The following is an 18,287-nucleotide window of genomic DNA, read 5'->3' as shown; positions in this document are numbered from 1 at the left end:
TACAGATGCAGGTGTGGACAAGCAGCCAACCACTAGGCATTGGAGGGTGGGGCTCACTCATGCATATAATTGTATGTGTCATGTACTTGTGTTTGGGGCACACAATGGTTTTCTCCCCGTCTCGCTAACATCCGGTGCTGCCTGCACAGTATAGCCCTGGATCCCCTCTACCCCTCCCGCTGCTCCTGGGAGACTTTCGGCTATGCCACGAGTGCGAACATGATGAATGTCTCTGACGAGCTCAGCCCTCTGCAGCTCTCAGGTCAACTGAACAGCTTGCCTTGTTCCATGTCCTTCCGCCAGGAAGAGAGCATCAGCATCATCCGGCTTATTGAGCAGGTGAGTCTGTCATGTCCTTCCTTCCCTATGCCCCCTCGGTGAATGCATTGTCTTTGCCCCAGCACCACAGCCCGTCTGTTCTGTACAACTAGGCAGGTGGGGCCTTTCCATCCCCTGGTTCAGCCCCCTGGTTTGCTACAGCTAGCAGTTGTCTGATCATACTCAGCACAGGGCACATCTTCCTTCTTGGCCTCTGAACAGTCAGGGAAGACTTGTCAGGAGCTGGGTAGTTGGTCCAAGAGGAGGCTGTCTGACAGAGAGCTCTTGGTCTGAGTTAAATCCCCAGAGCCAGCTCTTTGGGTATGTGTGGAAGAGCTTTGCTCCTTGGGCCACACTGATGGGTGTGTTGTGACTGCAGAACAGTGCAAGGCTGCATCAGGGACGTGTCTGGGCACTTCCAAGTGGAGGGCAAGAGACCCTGCACTGGGTCTGACTCCTCTCCCCTCCTATCTTCCCCTGAGGTTCCTTCCCCCACTCTAGAATGTTTCCTGGGCAGGGGTTTCTTGGTCATGTGAGTGCATTTTCCTCTTGTACCCCTTGGAGCCGGTACTATCCCAGCCCCTCCCCAATTTCCTGGGTGCTTTGCTTCCTTCTAGGCAAGGCATGCAACTTACGGGATCCGCAAGTGTTTCCTTTTCCTGCTGCAGTGCCAGCTCACCCTGGTCATCATTCAGGTGAGTGCTCACAGGGCTGGAGATAAGGGAGAGAAAGGGGAGCCTGTGAGGATGTTGGCCTAGAGGGCTGGGGCAGCCTGCAAGGGAGGGTCCTGGTGTTCTAAAGGATTCATGGCTTTAGGATAGTGTTTAGTATGCCAGGAATTATGCTAGTCTCCTTTGTGGGCCAGCTCTGACTGAACATAATCCTGTTCTTCTAAGGACAGTTACTATTTTAGCCATGTCAAGGCTATGCACTCACCTCCTGACCTAGACAGTCCCTCTGCTCTAGGCAGGAATTAACCAGCCTCCCACAGGAAACAATTTCCAGCCCCCTCTTGCCTGGTGTAGCCTGGGGACTAGCCAGGTCCTGCCCTTCCAGGAAGAGGCCTTCTCTAGCCTCTGCTGCCACATGGTCCAGAGCAGCCAGAGGCTCGGCTGCAGCCTCAGTGAAGAAGCCTGGATGTCCTAGTGTCTGGGAACTTATAGTAGACTTGGGGCATTGTTGGGATGCTTTTTGTCCATCCTCTTGCCACTCATGGTGTCTGCCCTGAATGTTGTCTGTTCAGTTCCTCTCCTGCCTGATGCAGCTTCCGCCCATCCTCAGCACCACAGACATCCTGTGGCTCTCCTGCTTCTGTTACCCACTGCTCAGGTGAGTCTTGCTAGAGACGTTTCCCTTGGTCATATGTGGGCAAGTCTCTCAGCTTTGCATTGCCAGTACTGAAAGGCACTTCGTGCTTCTTAGGAGTGTTAACTCGTGTCTGGCCAAGTCTCCTCAGAGGAAGGAGCTGGAGAGGTGGGGTGTTTAAAAACACAGAGGAGAATTTCCTATGTGCTGGTTTATGGGTCCTGTCCTTCCCTGTTCACCTTGCTGTACCAGGCTTTTACCAAGAACAGCAGTCTCTGCACCAGGGGGTTGTGAAAACAAATGGGGTAGTGGCATTGTCCATGGTAGGATCTCACCATGGCCTGGTGACCCCATGATCTGTGCTGTTGTGCTGTGTGCTGCTCTTGCCACTAGTTTTCCTGGTTGGCCTACCCAGAGCAGTGATGTCAGGCCTTCAAGGAGCTGGGTCGGCCATCTGGGGAAAGCTGTGGAGTTGCTGAGCATCCCTGGGGTGTGGTGGGAAGGGCAGAGGCTCAATGTCTGTGCTACAGTCGGGCCTTGGAGTTGCTGCTTTAGTCCAAGCGCTGGAGCTGTCAGGTTCAGATGATGTGTTTGCAGCTCTGGGGTAGACAGGACTCTCTCATGTCTGTTTTCCAGTGTGTCTCTCCTTGGCAAACCCCCACACAGCTCTATCATGACTGTGGCCACCGGGAAGAACTTAACCTCCATTCCTAAAAAGGTAGGTAGCCTGTTAGGGGCATGGCTCCCCCCCTCCCCAGAAGCAGAGGTCACTGGGGCAGGGGTTGGGCTGGTTGGCAGTCCTGCTGAAGATGTGCCTTCAGCTCTTAAATCAGGCTGTGACCCATCAACCTGGCCCGTGCTATTGCTGTGCAGTAGTGATGGAGTCGGAGTCCTCGCTGGGCCCTAGAGGCCGGAGCTGAGCTGGTGATGCCCTTGCAGCGTGGGCCCTTGCCACTGGCAGTGTGTTTGGTGGGACAGTCCCTGAGAGTGCAGGGAAGAGAGGCCAGAGGGGGCTTCCAGCTCATGCCCCAGTGACCGGCGTGCACTGCTCTCCGTGTCTGCAGACTCAGCACTACTTCCTGCTCTGCTTCCTGCTGAAGTTCAGCCTCACCATCTGCTCCTGCCTCGTCTGCTTTGGCTTCACGCTGCACGAGTCCTGCAGGGAGGTGAACGTCACCAGCATCCGCCTCAATGCCTCCTGCTCCGTCATGGTGCCCAGGTGAGGGACGGTCCGGGTTGCAGCGTGCACCTTGCCTTCTGCCCAGTCTCTGTCCCACGTGGGTCTCACCCCTCTCTCCTGGCCCTCCGTGATGGGAGCAGCCTCAGTTCCACCCCTGAGCCTGCCACATTCAAGGTGGGACGACCACACGTGGCTGCAGTGAAGCCCTGACAGTGGTTCTCTGGGGCTTGTCTTACCTGCTCTACCACCTGCTGTCCTTCAGGACTGCCTGGCCCTGGCTTCCTGCCTCTGATTCCTGGGACTCTCCCTGACATAGGGAACAACTTGGATCTCTAGCCCCCTCTGCCTCCTGAGTGCCCCACAGGAAGAGCTCATCCCTGTACCCCTGGGCTACCAGAGTAGCCTGCCCTTGTGACTGGGATTTGGGGAGTACTCCCCCACGTGGAGCGCAGTCCCATGACTCTTTGGCCTCTGCTGTAATTCCCCAGTGATGCCAGCGATGCCACTGACTGGTTTGGGATATTTTCCAATGCTCTTCTTCTGGCTCAGAAGCTCACCGCTGGCCTGATTGTTTTGCACACAGGTAAGTCCCTCTCTCTCCCCCTGACATGAGATGGCTGTGTGTGCTCCTTGCCGCAGCTGAGGGCTCAGCCAGCCTCTGGCCAAGAGCTGCCCCCACACTGGATAAAATGGCTCCATTGTCTCCGCCCGCATCTTCATTAATGCCCACTCTTGCCATAGCATTGCATCTTGGTCCAGGTGTTCTGGCTTCCTGGGACTGGAACCCTCAGGGTGGCGTGTCTGTGCCCAGGGCAAGGGTCAGCATTAGGAGCTGTGCTAAGGCAGTCCTGCTTTGGGGACCACGTGGCTGAGACCCTCAATCACTCATGATGAGAATGACCAAGAACTGGGAGTGGCCTCCTCGCGATCTCCAATCTCTAACGGAGAGGCTGTAACTGCAGGGAGCTCCACAACATTCCTTGCCCTCTCTGGGCTGTCCTGGGTCCAGCTGGCTGTCCCTGCCCTGGGCTGTGGCTCTCGTCAAGCCCCATGTGGCTTGCACCTCTTCAAGTTTTTTTTCTCTTATGCCTCTGGGGCCTGTTGAGCACAGGAGGTTGTTGCTGGTCTCCAGTGTGGCACAGTCAGAAGCAGGATCAGAAGCCAGGCCTCAGTGGAGGACTATATAGTCCCTCATTGAGGCCTGACTTCTGATCCTGCTTCTGACTGTGCTACCCTTCAAAACCTTGGCCAACCCTGTCTCGGTTTCCCCCTCTGGAGAGCACAGTCTCCTGCCTTGCTTTGTTGGGGTGTGGTTCTGTGAAGCGCCTCAAGACCCCTGGCTGGAAGGTAGTGCCTGGTGCCACAACCAGCTCGAGCTAGGGGCTCCCTCCTTCCCTTGCATGGCTGCAAGGAGCGTGGGCATGTGCAGGCAGCAGGGAGTAACCCCTCTTTGCTTCTTCTCAGTGTTCATATCCATCACCCACGTCCATCGCACGCAACCATTGTGGAAGAAGAGCCCCCTGTCCAACCGCTGGTGGGCCATGACTGTGATTGTTGTGTGAGTACTCTGGGCTCCACATGTACCAGGGAGGAGAGGGCTGGCATCCCCCACAGGGGAGGGGAGTGGGAAAGCAGGGTTGGTCTGAGCTTGGTTGTATTCTGCCTGCTCCACACACCTGTCCCTGTATGGGAGCTGCTGGCAGAAGGCTCCTAGAAGATCCTTAAGTATGTAGGAGATGCTTTCATCAGGAGGGGGGCAGGCCTCAGGTGGATTCCCCAGAGGGGGAGAAGCAGGGGCATTGGGGGCTGAGCCTAGGAGCCTGCTCACTCTGCTGATTGCCACTGCCCTCTCCCCATGCCCGGCCTAGGTTGCTGGGTCAGGTTGTGCAGACAGCTCTGGACCTGAACCTCTGGGTGAACCTGGAGTCTCCACTGCCCCTCAGCTCCTTGCACGTTTCCCCGGTGTCATGGCTGCTGGGCTTCCTCTCGCTCATCCTGGTGGTCATCATCAACGAGATTGTCAAGCTTCATGAAATCCGGTAAGGCACCAAAGCTGGGGCAGGAGGAAGGAAGCCTCACAGTCCGGTCACCCCCCAGCTCCCAGTCTGCCCCTGGGCTGGGCTGAGCCAATGCTTAAGGAACAGAGTGGAGCCTATAGAAAATGTTGTGGCATAAATCAGCAGTGACACCACTCTGGGATCCTGGGAGGCAGGTTTGGACCCTCCCTTGGAGGGATCAGGGATGGGGAATGAGAGCGACTGGGGCCTGGAAACACTTGTGAAGAGATCAAACGAGGCTGAGATGCCTGTACTTTGAGACCCAGCAGCCCAGTACCTCAGATGGAACAAGTGCCTCTGAACTTCCCCTACCTCATCCTAGGAGAATGTGGGCCCCCCAGTTACCTTCACAGCCAGTGGGAGAGAGTCTCTTTCCAACAGTCACTGAAGTGGAAGGGCAGTGAGGGCAAGTTGGCGATGGGCTGGTTTGATGGGGACTGCTCACTCAGAGCTGAGGGTGCTGGTAGAGCTGAGGAGGATCTGTTCCCCCAGGGAAATTCCTGAATCCAGATAAAACCTCCTTTCATGCACTTGAAGGGAGTGGCCAGGCACTTCCCAGCAGCTGCACTAGAGTGCCACAGGGCCTGGGTGCCTGGCTGCTATGTGCAGGTTTGGCTGGCTGCTTGGGTGCCTGGGCTCTGTATATAGGGCTGCCCAGGTCCAGGGCTGCTCTTTGAGCTGCCAAGGGGCCTGCCCTTGTCTTCTTGCCCCCAACACCCGCCTTACGTGGTGCTCCCCCCCTTCACCCTCCCCAGGGTCCGTGTCCGCTACCAGAAGAGGCAGAAGCTACAGTTTGAAACCAAGCTGGGGATGAATTCTCCCTTCTAACCCCTGCGTGACACAAGTCCCACGGAGCTGCTGTGCGAGGGGAGGGGTGCCCACTCCCTGCCTGCTCGACCTTAACCCACCCTGGGAGATGCCTGCCTGCAGATGTCCCTCACTCGTGGACTTGGCCGGGACCCAGCAAAGCAATGCCCATACCTCTAACTGGACAGGCAGCCTCGGTTGGCTGGGAGTGCTGGAGCAGGTTGGAGGCCTCTGCCTGGCTAGGAGTCCTGTGGCAGCAAGGCCTCACGTTTATTTATTCTGTTTTGGGATCATGATGATGCTGAAATGAAGCGACTGCTCTCTGTGGAGCCTTTCCCCTGCATCAGTTGTGGCTGCACAGAGCTGAGTCCTGGAGCCCTGAGCTCTAGGAAGGGACCAGGGTCCATCACTGGCTCTGGCTCCAGGAGAGGTCTCTAGCGCTGCATCTGGGGGCTGTGTCACACCTGCCCCCCTAACAACCAGTGAGCATACTGGCAGCCTGGCAGAAGAGGTCCAGATGCAGGCAGCTGGGTCCCTCCTCCACCCCGCCGGGGGTTGGAGGCCCCTTGAAGCAGGAGTCAGAGGAGCCCTGCCTTCCACTGTGGCCTTGGCCTGGCCAGCTCTGGTTCCTCTGGGCAGAGACCCCATAGCATCGCCCCCAGACAGGGCAACTTGATGGTTGTCTCCCACGAGTGGGGCCTTGTCCCTGGCCTGCCCCAGTGAGACCCGCCCCAACAGCTGTTGCTTGGGTAGCCTGGTGAGAGAACAGAGGCTGGCGCTGCCCTTGGCTGAAGGGGAGGCACAGACAGGCCCCCCTAGGCTCCCTACCTCTGTGGCGGGGTGGGGGGGATGTTCAGGCAAGGCCAGCAGCAGGCTCACCCCTGCCTGGCAGTGCTGCGATGAGTAGGTCTAGCCATATTGCCCTTCCCAGGGCTCAGGCTGTGCCGAGCATGGTGCTTGCAGCTGTGAGCCCTCCACCAGGTGCCGCCCCCTCAGTTCCCTCCCATCCTTCTGTGGTAGTTCTCTGGGGGGGCCCTAGCTCTGCTCCGGTGCCCCTCCCATGGCTCTGACAGCTCCTGGTGGCAGGCAGCTGTTTCCCTTGGGGCATCTCTCTCTGCCCTGCTGCTCCTTGTGCCTCCCTCATTCACTGCCAGGGAGGTCCTACGTAAGCTGCATCCCTGCAAGCAAGAGCCACAGGCTGTTCTCGGCAGCCATGGATCTTGCTCCCTGCCCTGTACTCTGCAACCACAGGGGTCAGGGAAATGGAGGCCTTTGCCATCACGGCATGGACACCTCCCCTTTGGCCTCTGCCCTGTGGCTGTCAGCTGTTCCCTGGGAGGCAGGGAAAGGGTTAGGGATACTCCGACTACTTCTCTGTTGCTCTGCCTTGTCTTCCTCGTCTCTCTGAGGGTATGGCTCAGCCCCACTGCTGGCGCCTCTAAGCAGCATCCCAGTTCCCCCCACAGAGCCTGTGGGGCGTTGGGAGAGACGGGTGGAGCAGCTGACGCAGGTCAGGGTGGGGGAGGTGCCCTGGGCTCTGCTCCATGGGTGTGAGATTGATGGTGTGAACCTGCTCTGCCTCTCTACCATGACGGTGCTGACCCTCCAGCACCTTTGATGGGGTCTACTCACCCCTCTTCCCTGGGGAACCAGCTGCAGCAGACACCTTAGTGTGGGACCAGACTGATGCTAAGCAGGGCTCAGCCCCTGGCGTAAGCAGGGGTAATAGACCACCAGTGCCTGTCCCGGGGCTCATGGGCATTTGGTGCTGTACCCACGCAGGCTGGAGGCTGAGTAGTGTTTCCCAGCTTGGGCAAAGGGGCACAGTGAGAATCTTCCCTGGGGCAGGGGTGAAGAGGCAGGAAGGCAGCATCAGCGGCTGTCAAGGACCTCATAGCACATGCTCTCTGCAGCCCTGGCCTGCCTGGACCTCTCGCCTCTTGCTGGGCAAAGTAGGCTTGTCTAGTGGGAGCCTGGCCTGAGCGGTGCCTCCATCCTGCAGCCTCTCAGCCTCTCTGCCCCTGGCCGGTCTGTTGGACCCACACCTGTTGCTGATTAAACTCTGCCTCTTTGCTTCTCCTAGCTCTGCAGAGCTGCCCCGGCTGTGGGAGAGCAAGACAGCCCACCTGCCACGCTCATTAACTCACTCGCACTCGCAGGATTTCCCTGAGAGCGCAGAACCAGAGGGCAGGTAGGAGCAAGCTCTTTGCAGGCTCAGCTGCCTCAGTGGTTGATCGGAGGCCTCGATGTGGGCTTCCTGTTCCTGGAGTGACATGGTGTGATTTAAAAGTGGCAGCTGCCAGTGACGGGAGGTAGCTGGTTCCTCTCCTCCCTGTAGGCGCCCTCCCACTGAACCATTGCGCCCTTGCTGCCCTCACGCCAGCCCCCGCCAAAGCGGTAGCAACCTCACACCGTTCCAGCAGTCGCTGGGACTCTACAGGCCTTGTTCCTTGCTCCTCCTCCCCTCCCTTAGCCAGTCGGGGGACATGGGGGCTGGCTGTGAGCACCCTCCCTGGTTCAGGTTTTTAGCAGTGTACATTTTCTACGCCTTTTTTTGGGGCTGTGTGTAAAAAAACAAACAAACAACTAAATCCTGATTTGTATGAAACCTTGTAAACTGTATAGAGGCCGCAAGCCCCGATGGATGAATGGCAATAAATGATGGTCTTTGATACTGTGCCCCAGGGAGAGGCAGCCTGTGCTTATCCGGCTGGTGTGGGCATTGGTGGCAGGGAGGGCAGCCTGTCTGCCTCCCTGTCGGCTGGAGCCAGGGCTCTGTCCGAATGACACCTGCAGTCCCCGGAGCACGCGGGCATGGTTCACATGAGGCTGGGGTATTGCAAGGCTCCAAGAGGAGCAGCTGCGTTGTGGTTGCAGCTGAGAAGGTGAACGGCAGCAGGGGGTGAGCTAGTGCAGCTGGGCTGGCTCTAGGCATGGCTGTGTGCAGGCCTCTGCGGTACTAGCTCAGGGCTCTGGTCTCCAGGGGGGAGGGAAGAGGTTGCTTTTGCCTGCAGAGCAGCACAGAGAAGTGGAAGTGTGTTTTATGTAGAGGCCTGCCACGCTGAGAGGACTGGTGCTGCTCTTCACTGGTGCTGGTTAGAGAGAGGTAAATCTCAGCCCCACAGCAGGAACCTCCTGCTTCCCCGGGAGCATGCCTTTCTCCGCAGAGCCAGTGCCCAACACGACAGAGACGAGAGGGCAGAACTATCAAAGGGGGGAAATGCCCCAGTGTTTAATAGAATTAAGTTGTAGTCGATGTTAGTGGAAAACAGAACGCAGGATTAACGCAACTAGAGCAGATGGTTTGAAATCTGCTGGCAGGTGCCGTCGGGGGCTGGTGAGATGCGGCCGTGCCTGTACATCCCTTACGTGGCGCACGGCTTCTTCAACAGAGACCTAGAGGGTCCAAATCCAGCTTTCCTCCAGCAGCAGATGCTCGGCGTCCCTTCTAGACAGTGCGTGGCTGCCCTCTGGTGGCTCAGATAATACCGTAGCTCCGCCCCAGTGTCCTTTTTTTTTATCCCTGAACCTAGAATACGGGGACTCTGAACTCTGGTTAGTAAATATATAATAAATCACATTTAAAATATATATATATATATATATATATAATATATATATAGACTTCTCTTTAAAAAAACATGTACAGTTTATCAACATTGAAAAAACCGGACATTAAAACCCTTTTAAAAAGGCTCCTTTAAACCCTTCCATAAAGTGCCACTGGTTTCAGCAATTTCAAAAGAGCAAGTCAGTCCCCCTTGTAGCACTTGCCAGACAGTGATGCTGCTGCTGCTGTCTCCCCCCACCGCCAGCATGGAAAGCACAATGCGACCGGCCGGCTCACGTGCTGCCTCTGGCCCAGGCCACGGGGCGAGGTTGGCATGAGCTGCGCCCCTGTGGCATGTGTGGGTCTCCAAGGGACTCCCCTGTTGGAGCTGGGGGCTGATGCTCTCAGCAGTCTCGTGTTTCTAGCAGCCTCTTTGGTCGCCCTCACGATGGCAGTTTGGTTTTGTAAAGAAGGGGTCTTTTCATCAAATAGCTCTTCAGGCCTGAACACGCAGCATTTGCTTTCCATGGCCCTGAGGCTTTTCTCACCTTGGAGTTTCAGGCCAGTGCCAAGTTCAGAGCAGCCAGATGTACTGGGACACAAGAGCCACCCGAATCTGGTGAGAGACGTTTGTTCTCGGAGCCGCTCGGCCCTTGGGGAGCAGAGCGAGGTGTGGCTGCTAGTCCATGGCAGAGTGGTGAGCAGCTGCCGCAGGCTAAGTCGGTGGAGAGCGATGAGGTGGTGCTCAGCTCCGCGTGGGTCAGTGTTCAGCAGGGGAGGAGGCACTTCCTCAGGTCCCTGCTTGCTGGAAGCATCTAAATGCACAGCTTTGCTACCAGCCAGCCATGAGCATCTCCCAGGTAATCTCCCTGCTGGGGGATGGGCGAGAGGTGGGGTTTGGAAGTACACCTTTGCCCTCAAGCCCAAACCTACTTCCTGGGGGTAGGGGCACCTTCCAGTCAGAGCCAGGAGCGGGGCCCCTCCATGTTGGCATCACCACCCAGCCAGCCTGGCATCAGCCCAGCCGCCTGCTCTATTGACATGAACACTGAATATTCACAACGAGCACAGAGACGGGGCAGGGGGACCTCGGCCTTTGCCAAGGCTGCTACTGACATGCCAGACCCGTTTCCTCCTTGGTGGGATCCAGGCTGAGCCAGCCCGTCCCTGAGGCTGGGGCTCTGGGGGGATTTCAGTCCCCTTGGATTACACGCTGCTGTGAGCTGATGTGCTTGTAAAGCAGCGCACAAAGCAAAAAGGGTTCCCCTCGCCCCAACAGCGGTCAAGCTCCAACACATCCCATCTCATTTCAGCTGCTGCTGGGCCCTGCTAAGCTGGGGGGCTGCTCAGGGAGCTCCTCGCCCCTGACACATTGTTGGCAAGGTATAAATAACAGGAGGCAGGCCTGGGTCTTGTGGGGAGTGAAGGGAAAGGGCCCTTGCAAAAGCTCCCTTGTTTTGGGCAAGGTGGTTGGTGCCAGAGCAGCTCTTGGCCACCCCAGAACCAACTAAGGGTGGCAGCTGTGTACTCTCGGGATAAACTCAGTTCACATGACGGCCTGGAGAGCTGGCACTGAGTGGTGGAAACGGTACTGCCAAAAGCTGCTGGGCAACATGGCAGCCAGGACTCCAGCTCCCTTTGTGGTGGGCTGCATCTGATCTGCGCACAGCTGTGACACTGCAGGTGGGCAAGGCGAGGCTGGGCACGTCCCCTGGCATGGTAGGAAGTGCTGGGGGGCAGCTGCGCTGATCCATGGGTAGCGCCTGAGTCCCACGGCAGAACAAGCCATAGCTGGGGCTGGTGGGTGGGGGAGGGTTTGGGTGGGCATCTCATTCCAGCATGGCATCCAGCTGGTCAGCCAGGTCATCGAACATGTTGCTGATGTCCTCCAGGATGTTCTTAGCCAAGGGCTCGGCCCCATAGTGGCTGGAAGGGCAGGAGAGGTGATGGTCAGTCTAGGCTGGTCCCGCAGCTACCGTGACCCATACCCCCCATGCTGGGAGCAGGTTGCCACCCCAGCCCCCCACTTCAGCCCTGTGCTGCGGGAGGTGGCAGCAGTGCTCAGGCTCCCAGCTCCTGGAATTCGTGGCACCTCTGTGATGGAGCTGCACGGCTCCCCTGTTACCAGGCCCTCAGCAGCCAACCCGGGCTAAGCACCCTGCTGATACCCCACTGCTCGCCCCCTGGTTCTGCCCGCCCACAGCACCCCTCACCTGTCTGCCTCCTCCGCCGTTATCTTCTCCGCCACCTGCAGGGCAGCCCTCAGGGAGGAGCTGGTTTGTTCCAACCTCTGCTGGGCCCAGGCTGCATCCAGAGGCTTTGCCATGATGGGATCCCCGCTGTTCCCAGCACCCTTGGTGCCTGGGCAGGGTGCTACAGCTGCATCCAATGCCATGTTGGTGGCTGCCCAGGGGCCAACAGTACTGCGGGGCATCTGTTGGACCTGCTGGTAGATGGTTTTTGGCCCAGAAAACACCAGCTTGGTGGAGGCCACAGACGTGTGCTTGGCTGAGGCATCTGCAAGGGAACAGATAAAGCAGCTGAGCCGCAGCTGTCCTGGGCAGTGCCTGGCCCTGGCTGGGGAGGCAATGCTCGTTGCAGGCAGCCAGGGCAGAGCAAGTGCCAAGCTGGCAGGTGTGAGGCTTGCAGCCTGGCTGCTGCTGAGGGGGGCTGTGCACAGAGCAGAAGCCACCTCCTCCAGGGCCCCTGAAGTGAGGCCAGCATTGGGCTGGTCCCCTGCGCCATGCCCAGCACCACGCCGTGCTGCATGAGGCCAATAACTCAGCCCGGACCCGCACAAGGTGGGGGTTGGGGCAGGGGCTGCACGTACCTGCTCCTGTGGTCGGCGTCCTCAGGACGGCTGCCCCATGCATCTCTGCTGGGCTGGCGGCTCTCAGGGGGACGGGGCGTTTCCGGATGCCCTTCTCCAGGGACAGGATGCTCTTCTCGATCTCAGCGATGCGGAACTCCACGCTGTCGTCATCCAGCACGTCTGTGGGTGGCGGCGGTGTCCCCGGTGTAGGGGAGGCTGGGCCCGTGATGCTCACAGCCTGGGCCTGAGCGTACTGCGGGCCAGGGCTGCCCAGGTCTTCGCTTTGGCCAGCCAAGCTGAATGCCTTGAGCACGGCCTGGAGTGGCTCCCGCTCTCTGCACCGGGGCCGGCGCTTCACTGTGTCTGACTCCGTGAGGTTGAACTCGGGCATCTCCGGCTCCCTGGCTACTCCCGGTGCCATCCCAGGGGAGGCGCATGGAGGCTCCGAGTCCGGTGTGGCAGCATCTGCACGGAGCTGCCCTGTGGGCTTTGGCCGCTGTTTGATGGTCAGGTTGCCTTCCTCTGCAAAAGGGATGCACTCGCTGGAGCTGTTCTGGGAGGATGAGGAGACCCCACCCTCCTCCCCACCAGCATGTGGCTCTTCCTCCGTGTCCGACCGGACGTCCTCCAGGCTGCCCTGCAGGGCCTCGGTCAGAGGCGCACTGGGCTCGCTCAGCGTCCGTCTCCGGGGCTTGTTGCCCTCAACACTGTCCCGTTCACTTGCTACCAGCCAGAAGCTGCAGGCATCTCCTGCACTCCCAGTCTCCTGGTCGTCCGGTGTTGCTCTAGGTGTGGAGCTCTGGTCAGGATTCGGGGGCTTGTGGAACAGGGGCGGCTTGGGGGGACTCCCACCTGCTGGAGCCCCCTCCAGCATGGCAGCAAGGCTCTTCACAGTCTGGCTGCCGCTGACCTCACTGGTATCCAGTCTGGATAAGTGACCGATGTCCACCACATCTGGGGAGGAGAGTGGCCTCCTGTCAGCCTCTGGACCCTGCTCACTCCCTGCCTCCAGGGCCTGGGTGCTGGAGACGGAGCTCAGGCGCTTGGGCGGGGGTGGTGGGGGCCCTTTCCTCTTGGCCCGGATGGCGAAGGACTGGCTGCGGCTGACCTTGGAGTCGGTCTGCACGCAGGTGCGTGGGACCTGGCTCCGCCCAGGACGCCGGGTGAGGGTGGCGTAAGAGCCCAGGGTGCTGGTGGGTGCATCTTCATCCTCGTGCTCACCGTCTGACAGTGCGTAGCGGTTCAGGCTGTGTGATCGCTTCTTGTGCTTGAAGATGTCACCGTTGGGCTGGTCCCCAGGCCGCCAGGGGCCTGGGGTGGTACCAGGCTTTGGGGGCACGTGAGGGGCCTCCGTGCCAGTGCAGCGGGCATGGAGATAGGAGAAGGCTTTCTGAGCTGAGGACTGCAGCGAGCTCTTCTGGGTGGGCAAGAAATGGGGGGGCAGGTGTGCTGGGGTCTTCGGGTGCTCAGGCGCCAGTGGAGAAGAGCCAGGGTGGGATTTCAAGGAGATGTGAGGGTACATGAAGACATAGGGAGCAGAGCCCTTGCTGGGTGTTTGGGGCGGGGTGCAGGGTGGTGGGGTGCAGGGTGGCATGGGAAGCCCGTTTCCCTTTGGAGCCACAGGACGCTGGTACTGGTCTGTGCCTTCAGGCAGGTTCCTCTCTTTCAAGGGGCTTCCCCCAGCCCCATGGGCATAGCCATTCAGCCCCTCCACAGCAGGTGGCTGGGAGACATGCTTCCCACCACTCTCCTGGGTGGACCTCCCAGACGGCAGCCCCACACCCTCCTTCTGCTGAGACTGCGTGGATGAGTGCCCGCTGCTGCTGCTGCTGCTCCCACTGCCCAGGCTCTCCTGGGAGTGGCTGGAGAGGGCAGTCCTGGACAGCATGTTGTCTTGGGAATGCCCCGAGCCCCTGGAGCGAACCCCGATGCTCTCCTGGCTGCGAGACATGCCCTGGCTGCTCTTAATGGTGAGTGTTTCCTGGCAGCTGTTGGACATGGCGGTCTGAAGTTCGTAGCTTAGCTCGCTGTCCTGGAAGGTGATCATCTTTGGGGTGTGCGGGGACTGGCACTCGCCGTTCTCGATGGACTCGATGGTAACGATGTCCAGGGTGCCGGGGATTTTGCGTGTGGCCGGGTTGGCTTCAGCCTGGTTCAGGCTCTTGCGGAGGTCCCTCAGTTTCTTGACAGCCAACATGATCTTCTTCTGGTGGCCTGTAGGGGGCACGGGGGCGACAGGAGACCTTCATCCCCACTGTCCCATTCGGTCACAGCCAGTGGCCAAAGCTAGAACAACCCCTGCTCCAGGCAGGACCTGGAGCTCCCCACACTCCTGCTGCCTTGAGTCTGGACCGTGTGGGCTGGGTTCAAGGCCGCAAGTGAGGGACCAAGAGGCTCTGCCCCATTCATCCCTCCTCTGCCCCAGCCACTCTTGAACCCCTCCCCGTTCTCACCCAGCTTGTTGATGCCAATCTCCTGCAGGTCCTCCCACGTCAGCTCTGTCAGGATGGTGATGGAGTCATAGCCGTTGTTCACCAGCTTCTTGTGGTACTGGGGCAGGCCAATGGCGCTCAGCCACTCCATCAGGTCCACCTGCAGTGGCACAGGGACGTGTGAGGGAAGGGGTGCCCCCACCTGCGGCTCTCTTCCCCCCACAGACTTGCCTCCTCCCAGCCTGGGACATAGCTGGGCACTTGCTGGTTGTCTCCTCAGTGAGCTAGAGGCCAAGGCCAGAGCTGCTCTCTGTTTGGCCTGGGCAAGCTCTGATCAGGAACAGGGTCAGCAGGCACTGCAGGGGACATGAGCAAGCTGGCAGCTCCCTCAGCCCGCCCCTTGCTGGAGGGAAAACCAACCCCTAGGTAAAGGGCCCAGAAAAGCTTCAATGCACATGGCCTTCTGACGCTGTGTGATGGGAAGCCAGCACCAGCCACCCCTGCTGGGAACAGGGTCCAGCATGCTGAAGTGACCGACAGGAGAGCCTGGGGGGTGGCTGCGCCCTTGGTACTCACAGGAATGTAATTAGGCAGCCACTCGGCGATGCTGAGCTGTCCGATTTCGGTGGAGATCTTCTTGCGGTGCCCAGGCTTGGTCACGCCAATGGCTGTTAGGTCCTACAAGCAGCAGCAGAGTGGTTCGTGAGGATGTGCGGCTCAGGTTAACGCTGTATGAAGAGTTGGCTTATCCCACAGATGCGGGGTGAGGGGACGCTCTGACTAGTTCTCATCCAGGGCACTCAGAGCTCTAGAAATACCGTGCGGGGAGCGACAGGGTGGCAGGGATCTCTGGGCTGCTGCCGGTCCCGGGAGAGGCTGAGCGGTTGTGCCCATGCCATACTCTCCCCTGGTGCCCCCTGACTGCCCGCATCCGCCTGGCCTCACCTCGGGAGTCATGCGGCTGATGGTGGGGACGTCATAGCCGGCGCTGAGGAAGTTGGTTGTGTAGGACTCCAGCTGGAACTCGCTCAGCCAGTTGTAAATTGCTTCTGCGTCCTGGGGAGAGAAGCCAACACAGAGCGGCTCAGGCTGGGGGCAGCCGTGTGGAGCGGCAGGAATATTTTGGACCAATCTATGCCAGGCAGTAGGTGCCTCTGGGCTGTGGACAAGGAGAACCGCCTTCCTCTACCCCATCTTAACCCAGGCAGACAAAGGGAGCTGGGTGCAAGCCCCGTGAAGGGCCAGGAGCGTGACACTGGGGTGATGGCACCTCTCAGCCCCTGCTGGGGCTTGTATAAGATGTGGCTTATGCAGCAGCAGTGGGCAGATGGCGGGAGCTGCTTGAAGTGTCAGCCTGCGGCTCAGCCAGCCCCAGGCCCCTGTGTTGCTGTGCCGTGCCGCGCTCAGGGATCCACGTACCTTTCCCTCCAGGAGCTGGTCGGGGCGGAGGTAGTGGTGAGAGAAGCCCCTGTCGCTGGGGGTGCAGTTGGCCAGGTTCTGGTGCCCCAGGGATCCTGAGCGGAGATGGGGAGAGTGAGCAAAGTGGGCCCCTGCCTCCACTTCCCGCGAGGCTGCAGCCAACCCTCGGGGCCCCCGCCTTCCCTGTGCGGCCTGGACGTTGGGACATGCATGTAAGGGGTGGAAGGTTTTGCCCCTCACTCTGCCACCCACCCTGAATGTCACCCTCCTGTCCCTTGCCCCATGCTGCAGCCACTGGGCAGAGCTGCTTCCAGGCCTCTGGCTGCTCCTCCCTCTCCCGAGGTCTGTGAGATGGAAGCAGAAGCCTTCCCAGCACTGACCCAGGGCCTGGCAGCAGCCCAGAGCCAGCCTAGCGCAAGCCATGTCTCCTCCAAACCGCGTGTGCCCTCAGGAGCTGATCCCCTCCTGGGGCAAGCCGGGAGGGAGCGGGGACAGTGCTTCCCCAAGTGACCGGAGCAACGGGGGAGGCAGCATTCAGCACGGCCTGCTTGTGGCTTCGCAGCCCTCAAACTCCCCCTATCAGGCTCCTGGGTGTGCTTGAAGGGTGCAAAATATACCACAGAGGCACAGCAAAACCCATGCAAGGGCAGGAAGGGGTTCACGGCTTCCTTGGCCCTGCACAGAGCCCCTCGGGGAGAGCGGCAGGCATGTCCCACCCCTTCCTCAGAGGGTGCACATGACTTGGCAATGGTCATACAGGGAGAGCTGGGACCAGAGCCCAGGCGTCCTGAGTGGGCCGTGTACAGAGTCATGCCCTGCAAGTGCTGGCACAGCCACGAGGCCCGCTGGCCGGGCAGCGCTGTGCCCTGGCCGTGCAGTGATGTGACGTGACCTCAGCTGAGCAGGTTACACGTGTCTTGCCATGCGGGAGGACCTGCAAACTGGGAGCTGTTCCCCTGCCTCGGGCTGGGTGCCAGTAGTCACGCAGGGCCCTAAGGGCAATGGGGGGGCGAAGGGAGACTCCCAGCCCTTGCACCGCCCGTCCCTTACCCAGCACGGAGTGGGGCTGCCCGTTCCGGGGGTCGGCTCCCAGGAGGTGCTGTGGCAGGTCCTCACCGCCAGGGGGCAGCGGCTGTGCGAAGAGAATCACAAGTGTGTGAGCAGTGAACCTGGAGCTGCCCCCCGGTCCCTGGGGCTTGTCCCAGCACCTGCAGCAGGCGAGGGCTGCTCCCCTGGGGATCGGGGAATGACAGCAACGGGGCTGCCTCATGCTGAGGGTCCCAGCCTCCAGTGTCCCCCTGCAGCAGCAGAAGAGGGCTCTGGGGACCAGCAAGGGAGGGTGGTGCTGAGGGCAGCCCCAGGGTGCTGGCGGGCCCTGCCCCATACCTTGGCGTTCTCGATGAGGAGGCCGGTGCTCTGCCCACTGGTGCCCTCGGTGCTCTGCCCGCTGCCGGCACTGCGGATGCTGCCAATGCTGCCCTCGCTGCCCACACTGTTCCTGTCTCCTGCTGTCACAGGGTGAGGAGAGATGCACGTGAGCGGGTGCTGGGGGAGGCACCTGCCTCATCCCTGTAGCCTCTGCAGCACTGGGCAACCCATGTACCCACAGCAGCCACCGGCATATTTGCTAGCAATGCCCCCCTTCCCATCTTGTGCAGCAGGGAAGCTCTGGGCTGGAGCGAAGGAGCTGGCGGGTGCACAGGGCACCGATCTCTCCTTGCAGAGAGACCTATATGCATTGGCAGAAGGTGGCCACCCGTGCCAGGGACTGAGCCTGGCACAACCCTGCACCAGGCTGAGTTACAGGCCTGACAGACTCAGTCCTTCAGCATCACTCAGCACACGGGACAGACAGGGGCAAGAGAGGAGAGGGGAGGGGGTGGGAGAGGCCTGTAGGTGGGGTAGGGGTGCGTGCATGGCTGGCTGCAGCCCCCTCAGCTACACTGCCCCTGAGACTTGCTTCCCTCTCAGCCAGGCTCCCTCAGAGCTGGAGGCAGATGTTCTCCCTCCCACACGAAGGCCAGGACAGCGGGGGAAAGGGCTCCAATCCCACCCCTGTTGTCTTCTCCCCAGCGGAGACCCTGACCTGAGCTCTCAGGCCCAGGGGCCGTCCTGGGCAGGGTGAGGTGGCTGTAGGCAGCCGGGCTGCTGAGGAGGGCTGGCTGCGGAGCATCGTCTGGGAGTGGCTGCAGCTCGCCCCGGGGGGCAGCAATGCCAGGCTGTGGGCCCACGGGGAGGCCCTGGTGCTGGGGCACGGGCGCTGCGCGGGGAAGAGTCACACCTGCATCCAAAGACAAAACAGGTGCATCAGGGCAGGGCATGGGGGCAGGACAGGGCACTGCACCTTGTGGGGCTGGGCAGGGGGCTCAGCCATGTGAGCCTGGTGCAGTCGGGACTGAAGGACCTT

The 18,287-nt window shown here is 60.0% G+C and overlaps 2 protein-coding genes across 13 annotated transcripts in view; one reads left to right on the top strand and one right to left on the bottom strand.

The window, feature by feature from the left end:
* TMEM94 (transmembrane protein 94) overlaps positions 1 to 8,346 on the top strand; it is a 64,144-nt gene extending 55,798 nt beyond the window's left edge. For all 7 annotated transcript variants that reach the window (XM_090061149.1, XM_090061148.1, XM_090061146.1 and 4 more), the window contains 9 exons: positions 150 to 339; positions 936 to 1,013; positions 1,562 to 1,647; positions 2,260 to 2,341; positions 2,688 to 2,842; positions 3,292 to 3,386; positions 4,268 to 4,361; positions 4,672 to 4,842; positions 5,616 to 8,346. In XM_090061149.1, coding sequence (XP_089917275.1) covers positions 150 to 339; positions 936 to 1,013; positions 1,562 to 1,647; positions 2,260 to 2,341; positions 2,688 to 2,842; positions 3,292 to 3,386; positions 4,268 to 4,361; positions 4,672 to 4,842; positions 5,616 to 5,688 — 1,024 coding nt within the window. In that variant the 3' untranslated portion in view covers positions 5,689 to 8,346. The remainder of the gene's footprint in view (positions 1 to 149; positions 340 to 935; positions 1,014 to 1,561; positions 1,648 to 2,259; positions 2,342 to 2,687; positions 2,843 to 3,291; positions 3,387 to 4,267; positions 4,362 to 4,671; positions 4,843 to 5,615) is intronic.
* A 526-nt stretch (positions 8,347 to 8,872) lies between these two features.
* CASKIN2 (CASK interacting protein 2) overlaps positions 8,873 to 18,287 on the bottom strand; it is a 55,509-nt gene continuing 46,094 nt past the window's right edge. For 3 of the 6 annotated variants that reach the window (XM_090061142.1, XM_090061139.1, XM_090061140.1), the window contains exons 12-21: positions 17,967 to 18,161; positions 17,267 to 17,388; positions 16,931 to 17,012; positions 15,881 to 15,975; positions 15,407 to 15,517; positions 15,038 to 15,139; positions 14,483 to 14,621; positions 12,048 to 14,243; positions 11,431 to 11,734; positions 8,873 to 11,143 (exon numbers count right to left, since the gene is read on the bottom strand). In XM_090061142.1, coding sequence (XP_089917268.1) covers positions 11,047 to 11,143; positions 11,431 to 11,734; positions 12,048 to 14,243; positions 14,483 to 14,621; positions 15,038 to 15,139; positions 15,407 to 15,517; positions 15,881 to 15,975; positions 16,931 to 17,012; positions 17,267 to 17,388; positions 17,967 to 18,161 — 3,443 coding nt within the window. In that variant the 3' untranslated portion in view covers positions 8,873 to 11,046. The remainder of the gene's footprint in view (positions 11,144 to 11,430; positions 11,735 to 12,047; positions 14,244 to 14,482; positions 14,622 to 15,037; positions 15,140 to 15,406; positions 15,518 to 15,880; positions 15,976 to 16,930; positions 17,013 to 17,266; positions 17,389 to 17,966; positions 18,162 to 18,287) is intronic. The other 3 variants (XM_090061141.1, XM_090061145.1, XM_090061144.1) reach the window with 3 other exon arrangements.

Source organism: Crocodylus siamensis, chromosome 8 (assembly GCF_052110815.1).
Source record: "Crocodylus siamensis isolate JL-2025a chromosome 8, ASM5211081v1, whole genome shotgun sequence".
In the NCBI taxonomy this organism is placed as follows: domain Eukaryota; kingdom Metazoa; phylum Chordata; order Crocodylia; family Crocodylidae; genus Crocodylus; species Crocodylus siamensis.
This window is presented reverse-complemented; position numbering and strand designations above follow the sequence as displayed.